At 52.2% G+C, this 13,545-nt stretch overlaps 1 protein-coding gene across 1 annotated transcript in view; it reads left to right on the forward strand.

The window, feature by feature from the left end:
* Positions 1–13,545, forward strand: part of pkd1a (polycystic kidney disease 1a) — a 100,144-nt gene that overhangs the window by 85,998 nt on the left and 601 nt on the right. The window contains exons 35-47 of the mRNA XM_035404251.1: positions 687–792; positions 1,221–1,336; positions 2,529–2,731; positions 3,147–3,341; positions 3,763–3,902; positions 5,747–5,877; positions 7,090–7,246; positions 8,137–8,262; positions 8,579–8,753; positions 9,179–9,466; positions 9,841–9,975; positions 12,419–12,730; positions 13,014–13,512. Coding sequence (XP_035260142.1) covers positions 687–792; positions 1,221–1,336; positions 2,529–2,731; positions 3,147–3,341; positions 3,763–3,902; positions 5,747–5,877; positions 7,090–7,246; positions 8,137–8,262; positions 8,579–8,753; positions 9,179–9,466; positions 9,841–9,975; positions 12,419–12,730; positions 13,014–13,512 — 2,583 coding nt within the window. The remainder of the gene's footprint in view (positions 1–686; positions 793–1,220; positions 1,337–2,528; positions 2,732–3,146; positions 3,342–3,762; positions 3,903–5,746; positions 5,878–7,089; positions 7,247–8,136; positions 8,263–8,578; positions 8,754–9,178; positions 9,467–9,840; positions 9,976–12,418; positions 12,731–13,013; positions 13,513–13,545) is intronic.

The raw sequence follows: 13,545 nt of genomic DNA on the forward strand, positions 1-13,545 counted from the left end.
AACAGACTCTCTGAAGCACAGCTACAGAAATTTACTCGTTGAAGTTATCTGCAGAGACGGCAGGTTGGGAGTTCACATGAGACGGCTTATTTATTTTGTGGTGTGTAGATGATTGGTTTTTGTGCTTTTTTACACCTGGTTTCATTCCGTCCCTTGGCAACGAAATCGGTTAGTCATGCTGATAAATTTGAACTGAAATGAATACAGCCCACGGGGTGAGCGCCTCTCTCTCTCTCTCTCCTCTATCTCACTCTGTCTCCTTCCATCTCTGTGTACTGTCTCCTCCCTCTCTCTTCTCTCTGTCTACTCTACCTCCCACCATCTGCCTACTGTGCCTCCCTCCCTCTCCTGTCTACTGTCTCCCTCCCTCTCTCCTCCTCCCTCACCCCCTCTCTCTCTCTCTCTCTCTCAGTCCACTCTGTGTGACTCTCTTCAGCAGACTCCTATGCTCAGGGTGGTTTACATATTAGTCATTAATACAGCTGGATATTGGGCATGGTGATGTTCTCCAGGGTAGCTGTGACTCACCTGCAGGGGGTATTTCAAACTGCAGCCCTCTGGTTGAACTTAACCCCCCCTCACTCCTCTCTCACCCCCCTCCCCCTTTCCTCTCTCCCTCCCCTCTCCTCTCTCACCCTCCCCCTCCCCCCCTCTCCCCCCTCCTCTCACCCCCCCCCCCATCACAGACGAGGATCTGATCAAGCGCATCTTGGCGGACGGGCAGCTGCAGGTGTCCCGCCTCTGCGACCCCCAGCAGTTCTTCTCGCAGACGGACAGCGAGATGGCAGACCTGTGAGTGTGGAGAACGCCGACGGCAGCCTGCAGGGGGCGCTGTCTCTTTCACAGGCCCCCACCAGTCTTTAGGCTCTGAGAATCAGCGGGGGCCTGGAGTGCAGTGAATACAGCCTTTCAGTTGGACTTGCATATCGATGAATTTGCGCGGTGTGGATATGGAAACGTGACTGGTGCCTTCTAAGACAGATTCCTCAGCAGGCAGATGCCCTGCACGTTCACTGATGATCCAGTTTACTGATGTTCTACTCATTAAAAATCACTGAGGTTCTAATTATGAAAATTCGATGATCTAACTGTAAAATTTGACTGATGTCCTAACTGTGCAAATTCACTGTTGTTCTAGCTAATACACTGATTGTAATACAAGTGGTCGAGTGTATGTCCCAGGACAGATTTGTAACCCCCTCTTTGTCCACGGTGGGCAGGTCCAGTATTTTCGGGGATAAGACGGAAGTGATCCTCCTCCAGAAGCTGAATGAACCTCTTCCCCCCGGGGCCGTGAGGAGGGACCCGCCCAAGACCGCCTTTACGTCCCGCACTGGTGAGAGTGTGTACCTGCCTACACCCCAGTACTTACCTGCTCACATCTGAGCACTCACCTGCTCACACCTGAGCACTTACCTGCTCACACTTGAGTACTTACCTGCCTACACCTGAGTACTTACCTGCTCACATCTGAGTACTTAACTGCTCATACCTGAGCTCCTACCTGCTCACACCTGAGTACTTACCTGCTCACATCTGAGCTCTTACCTGCTCACACCTGAGTACTTACCTGCTCACACCTGAGTACTTAACTGCTCTCACCTGAACTCTTACCTGCTCACACCTGAGCACTTACCTGCTCTCACCTGAGTACTTAACTGCTCATACCTGAGCACTTACCTGCTCATACCTGAGAACTTACCTGCTCACACCTGAGCACTTACCTGCTCACACTTGAGTACGTACCTGCTCATACCTGAACACTTACCTGCTCACACCTGAGCACTTACCCGCTCAAAGCTGAGCACTTACCTGCTCATACCTGATCTCTTACCTGCTCACATCTGAGCATTTAACTGCTTACAAAAGAGTGCTTACCTGTCCACACCTGAGCACTTACCTGACCTCACTTGAGCACCTGATCAATGCTACGGGTATGTCTCGTCTTTCACACAGATTAGAGGCTGAGAGCACTTAGCAGTGCTCAGTTGTGGGCAGCTAAGTGCGTGTTCTGTATTTCACACAGATTGGCCTACCTGACACATCCTCTCCATTTCAACTCTCTATCTCTGCGTCTCTCTCAATTCACTTCAGTTAATAACACTGAATTAGCATGAAATTAATATTGGAAACATTGCCAATACGTTGAACGTTGTACATAAACAAAACAGCAGCGAGAACACATTGAAACCAATGAGAACCAAGTTAATGATATTAATATTATTACTGTAATCTTAATCTCTCATTCAATCTCCCCAATCCCTTTCTCTCCATCTCTCCCTCTCTCCCTCCCTCCTTCTCCCTCTCCCTCTCTCCCCCCCTCCCTCTCCCCTACCTCTCTCTCTCCCCCTCCCTCTCTCCCCCCTCCCTCTCCCTCTCCCCTACCTCTCTCTCCCTCTCTCCTTCTCCCTCTCCCTCTCTCCCCCCCTCCCTCTCCCCTACCTCTCTCTCCCCCCCTCCTCCTCCCTCTCCCTCTCTCCCCCCTCCCTCTCTCCTCCTCACTCCCTCTCCCTCTCCCTCTCCTACAGTAATGGCGGACATGTGTCGGCAGCGGCGGTTTCCCCCCTGGTGTGGCCAGGCGGCGCTGTTGGGCAGCTGGGCGGTGCTGGCGCTGTCCAGCGGCCTGGCGGTGTGGCTGGGCCTGGGCTTCAGTGAGAAGGTGGCTCTCATGTGGCTCATCTCGGTCATCAGCAGCTTCCTGGCCTCCTTCTTCATCCTGGAGCCCCTGAAGGTACTGGCCTCTCTCTGGAGTACACTCTGTACGGGTGGAGGGATACAGGTGTAAGGGCTCTTTAGTGTGTGCTCTGTACAGGTGGAGGGATACAGGTGTAAGGGCTCTTTAGTGTGTGCTCTGTACAGGTGGAGGGATACAGGTGTAAGGGCTCTTTAGTATGTGCTCTGTACAGGTGGAGGGATACAGGTGTAAGGGCTCTTTAGTGTGTGCTCTGTACAGGTGGAGGGATACAGGTGTAAGGGCTCTTTAGTGTGTGCTCTGTACAGGTGGAGGGATACAGGTGTAAGGGCTCTTTAGTATGTGCTCTGTACAGGTGGAGGGATACAGGTGTCATGCTGTCTGCAGGTGGAGGGATACAGGTGTCATGCTGTCTGCAGGTGAAGTGATACAGGTGTAATGCTTCTCTGTGCAGGTGCTGCTGGAGGGTCTGTACTTCGCCCTGGTGGTGCGGAGGCTCCGGCCGGAGGAGCAGGACGTGCTGGTGGAGAGCCCCCGCGTGGAGCACATCAGCCAGCGCATCCCCAGGGTGCGGCCGCCCCAGGGATTCGCCCTGTTCCAGGCCCGGGAGGAGGCCCGCAAAGTGCGCGTGCTGCACTCCATGCTGAAGGTAGGAGAGCTTGTGTCTCAAACACTATACACACTGTACACTATACACACTACACACTGTACACACACTGCACTCCATGCTGAAGGTAGGAGAGCTTGTGTCTCAAACACTATGCACTACACTATACACACTGTACACTATACACACACTACATTATACACACTGTACACTATACAGACACTACACTATACACTCACTGCACACTGTACTATATACACACTGAACACTATACACACACTGCACACCATGCTGAAGGTAGGACACTGTGTCTCTCGAACACTATACACATTGTACACTATACACACACACTGCACACCATGCTGAAGGTAGGAGTGTGTCTCATTCATACACACACTCACTGCACACACGCTCAGTAACGCTCACCCTGCCCTCTCTGACCCGTCCGTTGTGCTGCTGACAGAACTTCCTGCTGTACATGCTGTTCCTGCTGGTGGTGCTGCTGATGAACTACGCAGACTCCAGCCGGGACGCACACAGTCTGCAGCTGCGCAGTCAGCTGCGGCTCCGCCTCCACACGCCGGACTTCAGCAGCATCGCCAGGTACGGTCACGCGGTCGGGGCGAACACTGGTACACGCGCTGGAGACGTCACAGAGTCACACGCGTGTACCCGCGTTTTCAACAGAGCAAGTCTACAAAAACATCAACTGCCAGAGCGGAACAACTTCAGTTCTAAAAATTACACAAATTAATTAGTGTTCATTTGTGGGTCTTGTGGGGCTCTCAGTCTTGCGACGCCGTTTTAAACGTGTCGCGTTCATGCGTGCCGCGTATTGCAGGTCGGACATCTTAAGACATGGTTCTAAATTATGAACGGCCTGGAAGTTATGGGGACCGAGGACAGGGGAAGTGAGGAAACTGTTTTAGAGAAGACTGCTGAAGCAGCAGATTTAATTAAAAACCTTCACAATCCCTGCAGTTTTTTTTTTTTTTACAGTGCTAATGTCATTTCTTCAAATGCTCCAAGAAATATGAATATTTATGAATATTACCTGTAGGTCATATATTATATTATATTATAGTTTTTCATGGTTCTGTGAAAATTTTAATTTATGACGTAATTATAACTTATAATCGTACAGTAAATTGCCTGATTCAAATTAAACTCACTAAAATACGAGCGAGAAAGTCAAAACTTCTTTGGGCGCTATGGAAACCCAGTTCAGCAGGCATTAATAAGCTCCATTTCTGGGATGTTAAGCTTGCCCAGAGAGGGGATTTGGTTTGAAATCAAAGCTGTGTGAAGAGCTTCAGAGTGTGTATTTAAGGTCTAAGCGAATTTGCACATGAACATCAAATGATTCTTATTCTGCAAATTGAGTTATTTTTTCATTTATTTTGAAGTCTCGGTAAGATGGACCATTCACTGTAGATGTGGTTGTGTGTGCATTTGCCTCTTATTTAGTTCATGTTCTTGTTTTCCATTTGGTTTTCTTTTTTTGGAGTGGTTTCATTTTTTTGTGATTTTATTTTATATTGCATTTCATTTCCCTGGGTGAGTGGGAGGATATGTTTATATTGCTTTTACTGTGGTCATGTAGCTCTCATTCTGTGCAATAAAGGAGACCTTGAAAGTGAAGTCAGTAGTATTGAAACAAACTGGTAGATTGCATTACATTATATTATATTACAGGCATTTAGCAGGCACTCTTATCCAGAGAGACTTACAAAACATTTTTCACATGGCATATACATTGCATCCTGAGATTTGAGAATGACCGTTCAGTTGTCTGCCACCTGATTGGTGGACAGGAACCAAGAGTTTATTTCAGGTATAGGGTATAAAGATTTGTATCAGAGTAATTGTTTGCTCTTTAATAAATGTAATGCATTTTGGGGTTAATAAAATTGACCCATGAAATGAGATCATCTGGCAACTGACTTAATTTTTTCTTTCTGCTTCAGTCATCTTAACCTTTGGATTTTGACACACTATATTAATTGAGATGCTAGGTGTCCAACTGGCAAACTTGTCTAACTGAATAATAAATTTACAATTCATATAATCTCTAATGCATCAGCAAACACAGCTAATTTCTTTTTCTAACACTTTTATCTAGTTATCACTGTCATATCCATTTTTTCATAAGCTAATACAAATGCGACAAGTGGTTTGCAAACATCACTATATGTTTGTCCAGATGACTCTGTTATGAAACAGCTTCTCATTTTGGATACTGCTTCAGTCAGCACATTCATGAAGGGTACATTCACTCCCATGGCCAGGCATGACCAGTTGAGTACAGATGCGTCAGATGTGATTGTTGTGTCTGTTGCCAGGCATGGTTAGTTGAGTGGAGATAGATTTGATGTAACCAGTGTCCCTATGTGCGCCAGGCAAGGCGGGTCGAGTGCAGATGAGCCTGATGTGATCTCTGTGTGCAGGCGAGAGGAGGTGTGGGCGTGGCTGTCCCAGTCTCTGCTGCCCTTTCTGCTGGACAGACAGGCCCTGATGCGAGAGACCGGCAGCCTGCTCCTGGGGGTCCCCCGGCTACGACAAATCCGGGCCAGTCATGGTGAGAATGGGGGGCTGGGGAGGGGGAGTATAGGGACGGGGATTTAGGGAATGCGGCTCTTTGAGCTTTGGTTGCGAAGAGGCTTCCCCTGGGTCATATTTGGCCAGTCCTGCATAAACCTCTTAGTGCATTTGGTAACCAGCCCTGTTCCTGCAGATCTAACTTCCTGTATGTTTTCAGTCCAACCCCAACAAAACACACCTCATTCAACAGCCTGAGAGCTTGTTCAACTGCTAATTAGTAGAAGCAGATGTGCCAAATTAGGGTTGGAATGAAAACCTACAGGATGGTAGATCTCCAGGAACAGGGCTGGTTACTAATGACTAAGGTTCTACTGGTCTATTCATCTTCATCAAAAAATTCATCAAGTTTTTGTGCTCTTGTTGCCGGGGCATATGTCCATGTCAATCAGAATCTGCATCTGCATCTGCGTGTGCTTCCTGCTGGATGGATTGAACCGCTGGACTAAACTGAAAATGAAAGATGCATTTAGAGGCAGTGAAAAGGGCGCAATGATAAATCTTAAAGCTTAACAGGGCTTAATAAGCAATTTGGACGAGGGAGCAGTCGTCTTAGTCCTAAGCGAAGGCTTGCATCCAAATCCCACGCGTCTGTTGTATAGACACGTCTGGTAAGGCAGTATTGACACATCTTAAGCCTTGAGCCTGTGACTGATCAAGCCATCGGCACGGGAGACAAAATGGAGTCTGTAACCGTTGGTCGCGCAGAAGCTAGTTTGCATTAGCGCTTATAGCTCACGTCGCAAAGCTACCCTTTATCTGACCAGATGCTCTTGTTTAGGGGCACTTCTGTGATACCTGTGTCATGCTAAATCCTCATTTCTGTTTTTGTACTTATTTTTCTCGTTAGTTTTTTTTTTTTGTTGCATTTTCCCCTTTTCCTCCCTGATTTGGAATGCCCGATCCCGTTCATCAGATGTAACCTCGGCTATCGATCTGGGACAAGGCCAACAAGCGCGTGTTCTCCTCTGAAGCATTTGGGAAATTTTCCTAAAGAAATGTACAAAAATGTACCTCCACTGTACCTTTAGTATGAGCGTGTTTAGTCAGGAGATGTAATGCTGTGTAATATAATGTTGGTACTCACTGGCTTCTGACTCCTACTCTGTTCCACTTACCCCACCAACATTAACCTGTGAGAGTCTGCTGCTGGCTCAGGGGTTTCTACCTTTCTTTCCGCCCTTTATGATAGGCTGTCCCAGTATGGAACACGTGACTAGTGACTCCTCCTGGGGTGGGTGTGCTCATTTTGGCTCCGCCCCCGAGAACAGAACTGTGGGCTTTGGGTGGACAGGGGCGGGATCCAACCTCACCCAGAACTGGACCGCCAAGCCAGCCAGTGCCACGGGGTAAGTGTGTGTGTGCTTGTGTGTGTGTGTGTGTGCGTGTGCGTGTGCGTGTGTGTGTGTGTGCGAGAAAGACCTGCAGGAGACTGACAGGGCAAACTGTCTCAGTCAAACTTGGCCTGCTCGGTCCAATAAGCTGCTATTGTCAAGAGTCCAGACAATTTTTCACTCAGTGCTTCTGCAACAAAAGTGGGGTGAAACTTGCCTAAATTCCATTTTTTTTTATCTGAGCACAAATTAAATTGGGTCCGTTCAGCTGCGTCCGCCTTGCGAAATTGCTTTCTCTTTTAGATGCCCACAGACTCATTTGATTTACCTTTGCGAACATCTAATTAAAGGTTGCGGAAGGCAGTCTGGTTTACAGCAGCCTTCCGATGGCATTTCCCCTGGGATAATTAACCAGGCGCTCCGAGTGGGAAAAGTTCGGCGCGGGGACAAAGGGGGAAACTGATTGGACGGCGTTGAAGCAAATCGCCGCCATTAAGGACAATCACGTTTCCTGAAGGTCAGCGTCAGTGACATTCAGTGCAAATGAATGTCAGATGCTGCCAGCCCTTCGACTGACAGAGACAGGCTGGGGGGGAGTGGGGGGGGGAGATGTGCTCCTGAAGGAGTGTCACTCTCTCTTCCTGGTATGGGACTACTGCTAGCCATAGCCCTTGAGGGGCCCTAACATTATTAATAACAGGTGTATTTTAGAATAATTGGGCCCCTCCCTGGCAGCTATGTGGCCCTAAGCAGTAGCTTATGTCACTCAATGGGTCGAGTCGGGTCTGTATGGGACTGTGGGGCATTTCAGTTAGGGGCCTCGTTCTCAGTGCCCGGTTACTGAAAGACTCTGTTCCCCTCCTGTCCTCTTCTCCTCCCTAACCCCCCCCCCCTCCCCCTGGCAGGGCGTGGCACTGGGGACAAGCCTCCATCTACGACAGCGGGGGCTACGTCCAGGACCTGCGGGGGTCTGCAGAGTCGTCAGAGTCCGTGATCCGAAACCTGGAGAGACACCAGTGGCTGGACTCGCTGTGAGTATGGAGAGATAGGAGAGGGGGAGAGAAGGCTGGGGGCGAAGGGAAGAGAGGAAGAGGTGGGAGGAGGGTGGGGAAAGGGATGGAGAGGGGCTGGGGGAAGGTTAAGACATGTTTCGGGGGGGGGGGGGAGTAGAATATAGACTGTATCACTGACCAGTGTGTGTCTGTGTCTGTGTGCATGTGTAAATGTCTGTGTGTGTGTGGGTGTGTGTGTGCATGTGTGTATGTGTGCATGTGTGTGTGTCTATGTGTCTATGTGTCTGCATGTGGGTGTGTGTGTCTGTGTGTGTGTGTGTGTGTACCTGTTCAGGACCCGGGCTCTGTTCGTGGAGTTCTCTCTCTACAACACCAACACAGACCTGCTGGCGGTGCTGACCTTCCTGCTGGAGTTCCCCTCCCCCCAGGGGGCGCTGTCCAGCCTGGACCTGAAGACCTGCATCCAGCACAGGCTGAGCGCCGGCCTGGACCTGCTGCTGCTGCTCACGGTAACTTCCCCCCGCTGCTCTCTCAGTCGCGGTAATGTGCCCACCGCTCCCTCGCCTCAGAGGGGAACTGGGCACCACGGCAACCTGTGCATTCTGCGGAGAATGGGTGTGAGGAGAATGCTTAACATCCAGACATGGTATTTAAGGTTCTAGGCCAGAGTGCAGGGGGCACACCTGCAGAACAATGATTTTCAGTCTGCAATGCTGTTCTTAAATACCTGCTGTGGTGAAAGTGAAAATTGTCCCTCTCTTATCTTCTTTCCTCTCCACCTCCCCCCCTCTCGCCCTCCCCACCCTTCCTCTCTCCCCCACCCTTCCTCTCTCATTCTCCCCTCCCCTCTCTCCCTCTACACCTCTCCCTCCCTCCCCCTCGCTCTCTCCACCCTTCCTCTCCCTCTCTTTCTCTCTCTCTCTCTCTCTCTCAGGTGTTCCTGCTGGCGTTCGTGCTGTACTTCTGCGTGAGGGAGGGCGTGAGCGCCCGCAGGGAAGGGCGCGGCTACTTCCTGCGGCCGTGGAACGCGGCGGGGGCGTGCAGCCTGGCGCTGTCCCTGGGTGCAGCCGCGCTGCACCTGAGCCGCGCCGCGCTGGCCGACCGCCTGTGGGAGGCCCACCTGCGCCGCCGCCGCGCCTTCACCGACTTCTACCCGCTGGCCCTCCAGAGCCAGGCCTTCGCCCAGCTGTCCGCGCTGCTGCTCTTCCTGCTGGTGCTCAGGGTGAGTCAGCCCCCTTCCCCCCATCCCCCCACCCCCGTCCTCCTGACCACCGGACCCGCCCAAACGTGTTCCAGAGGTTCGCTCCGACCTTTGACCTAGCCCTTGCCAAAGGCATGAATGAAAGCGCGGTGTCAGTGCGCTCTGGGCCCGTTGTGTGGAGTTAGGTAGCCGCGATGCTAACGTGTAGCCACTGTTCCCCTAAGTGCTGCGTTCCACTGCGGGCCTCTTCGCTCCACTCCTGCTCTTTAGACTCTTCCCTCTACGTAATTTTCACCGTTTCCCTCCATTCCTCCTCTCTCCCGTTTAACCCCCTCCCCTCCCCTCCTCTCCCTCCCTCCCCTCCCCTCCCCTCCCCTCCCTCCCTCCCTCTGCAGGCCGCGCAGCAGCTGCGCTTCCTGCGGGAGTGGGCCGTGTTTGGGAGGGCCCTGCGACGCTCTGCCAGGGAGCTGCTGGCTGCAGCCGCGGCGCTGCTAGTGCTGCTGCTGGCGTACTCACACGCTGGGCATCTGGTACGCACACGCCTGTACACCTCTCACCTGTACCCAATACACCTGTACAGCACTCATCTGTACCCAATACACCTGTACACCTCTCACCTGTACCCAATACACCTGTAGACCTCTCACCTGCACCCAATACACCTGTACAGCACTCACCTGTACCCAATACACCTGTACAGCACACACCTGTACCCAATACACCTGTACACCTCTCACCTGTACCCAATACACCTGTACACCTCTCACCTGTACCCAATACACCTGTACAGCACACACCTGTACCCAATACACCTGTACACCTCTCACCTGTACAGAATACACCTGTGCACCTCTCACCTGTACCCAATACACCTGTACAGCACACACCTGTACCCAATACACCTGTACACCTCTCACCTGTACAGAATACACCTGTGCACCTCTCACCTGTACCCAATACACCTGTACAGCACACACCTGTACCCAATACACCTGTACACCTCTCACCTGTACAGCACTCACCTGTACCCAATACACCTGTACACCTCTCACCTGTACCCAATACACCTGTACAGCACACACCTGTACCCAATACACCTGTACACCTCTCACCTGTACAGCACTCACCTGTACCCAATACACCTGTACACCTCTCACCTGTACCCAATACACCTGTACAGCACACACCTGTACCCAATACACCTGTACAGCACACACCTGTACAGAATACACCTGTACCCAATACACCTGTACAGCACTCATCTGTACCCAATACACCTGTACAGCACACACCTGTACCCATACACCTGTACAGCACTCATCTGTACAGCACACACCTGTACCCAATACACCTGTACAGCACACACCTGTACCCAATACACCTGTACAGCACTCACCTGTACCCAGTACACCTGTACACCTCTCACCTGTACCCAATACACCTGTACAGCACTCATCTGTACCCAATACACCTGTACACCTCTCACCTGTACAGAATACACCCGTATGACACACACCTGTACCCAATACACCTGTACAGCACACACCTGTATGACACATACCTGTACAGCACACACCTATACAAACTGTTGCAGCCTATGAAGATTTTTCATTTGGATTTTTCTCTCCAGAGCAAAATACTCTTTTGTTATAAGCAGGGTTTGACTGGCAGCACAATGATAATTCCCCCCATTGCAGTGATTCTCAAAGCCTCGCTCTCCTCTACCTCAATATCCACCCCAGGGTGCAGGAGACAGAGAAACAGAGAACAGGATGTACTAATTAAAAACAGTGTGCTTTATCCCAGCCGGTGGGGATGCGCTTCAGATAGCACTTCCTGCATGAGTAAAGCACTTCCTGCATGAGTAAAGCTCTTAAGTCCTCTGTAGAGAGCTCTGAAGCCTCAGAACCCCACAGGTCATTGCTGTTTTAAGTGAACACGGCTCTCCCTCCACAAACACGTCCTACATTTTACATTTTTGGACGCCCGAACAGCAAAGCTCGCCGTGGCGGAGAGGACGAAACAGAGGAACTCCAGACTAAATTGGATGTTCTTAGAACGGGGACTTTGAGGCTGTTGGGAAGTTCTGACACATCGTGTGACTCATTTGTCATTTAAAGGATCAGCTGCTGGTGCTGAAGTGGTATTGTGTTTTTTATGACTTTTTTTATGGGGTGGGTGGGTCGGGGGGGGGGGGGGGGGGGGGGGGGGGGACTGCAGTTTGTCCTGAAAGCTAAGTGGCAGGGAGGTGCATATACACAATATGCAAATGAAGGCACATGGAATTTCGACAATAAACCATGTGACCGGCCCACAGGACCCGGGGTGGAGAAACCATTAGATCTCAACACGGAGCCCGTTCATCCATCAGACCAAACAGAAGACTGAAGATGTGTCATTTATCAAAATTTAGCTTCTCATAAAAAATTTTTTAAAATCATTTCCGACTGCTGTGTTCCTTCTGGTGTTGGAGAGACGAAGATTTTGTGCCGTCTGTCTCAGCTGTGGCGTCCCCAGATCATTTGTCATCGTTTTTCTGAAGAGACGGATGAGTTTGTGTTCGGGTGTGGAAGCGCTCCAGCTCAGACTGAAACTAAGCTTGCTGTTCTACACGTAGTTGAAGTTTTGGAAGGTTGCCCTCAGTGAACAGTACACTGTCTCCCCAGTGCAGTTAGTCATGCTTCTCAACAATACAGTTTAGTTATGCTAACCAGGTTAGCTTTACTAGGTGTTAACCAGGTGCTAAACTAGGACAGCTTACCATGGGTATATTTAGCAGGAGAGCACACTCCTCCTTCTCTCATGCCCTCTCTCTCTCTATCTCTCTCTTTCTCTCTACCTCTTCTCTCTCCCGCCACCTCTCTCATCCACCTCTTGCTCTCTCTCCCTCTCTCTCCTTCTCTCTCCCTCTCATGCCCCCTCTCTCTCTTTCTCTCATCCCTCCTCTCTCACTCTCTCTCTCTCTCTCTCCAGCTCTTCCACTCGGTGCTAGACGGCTACGGCAGCGTGGGCTCGGCGTGCCTGACCCTGCTGGGGGCAGGGCGGGGCCTGTTGTCCTGGCGACCGACCGGCCCCGCCTGCTCCGCCTGCTGCCTGGCCTATCACGGCAGCTTCTCGCTGCTGCGCCTGTGGCTGCTGTGGCTGGTGACGTCGGCGCTGCTGCGGAACTACCGCCGGGCCCGCGCCGAGCTCTACCGGCCCGCCATCGAGTCCCAGGACTACGAGATGGTGGAGCTCTTCCTGCGCCGCCTCAAGATGTGGATGGGCCTCAGCCGGGCCAAGGAGGTACGGGACGCATCACTTCCTGTGTGTGGGCTGGGGCATGGGGCATGGGGGACTTCCGTTTACTGTGTGTGATGAACATGCAAGATCATACACACTCATGTACATTTGTACACGTGTTACATGATGCTGTAACATGCTGTGCTGTACTGTGCTGCAATTGTGCTGTAGCTGTGCTGTAGCTGTAGCTGTAGGTGAGCTGTACTGTGCTGTAGCTGTGCTGTGCTGTGCTGTAGCTGTGCTGTGCTGTGTCTCCTTACCGCTGCCTCTCTCTGGCCTCCCTCAGTTCCGGCACAAGGTGCGCTTTGAGGGCATGGAGCTGCCCCCGTCCCGCTCCTCCTCCACCAGCGACTGCAAGTCCCTGTGCCTGCCGCCGCTGGACACGCCCGAGGCCCCGCCCACCCCGGACAGCGTGGACGCCGGCTCCGAGGCGTCCTGGAGGCCCACGTCCTGCAGCCCCTGCAGCCTGGGGGAGGGGCCGGGCCTGGGGCCGGTGGGCGGGGCCGCCTGGCGGGAGAGGGCGGAGGCGGACGCCACGCTCCGGCGGCTGCTGCCGGCCTTCGACTCGCTGCTGCTGCAGCTGGACCGGGTGACGCAGGCCACCGAGGAGCTGTACCGCGCCGAGTGCCGGCTGGAGCGGGCCCAGCGCCGCCGCCGCCGCCACCGCCGGAAACGCGGCCACAGGGACCCTGCGGGACGGAGGCACCACGGCAACAGGGGCGCCCACGGGACGCGGCTGCCGGAGGCCACGCCCCCCAGCGACCCCGCCCCAGACCCCGCCCCTGGTCCGGCCCCCGACCCCACCCCTGCCCCTAACC

The sequence above is a fragment of the Anguilla anguilla genome, chromosome 2 (genome assembly GCF_013347855.1).
Source record: "Anguilla anguilla isolate fAngAng1 chromosome 2, fAngAng1.pri, whole genome shotgun sequence".
Lineage (NCBI taxonomy): Eukaryota > Metazoa > Chordata > Actinopteri > Anguilliformes > Anguillidae > Anguilla > Anguilla anguilla.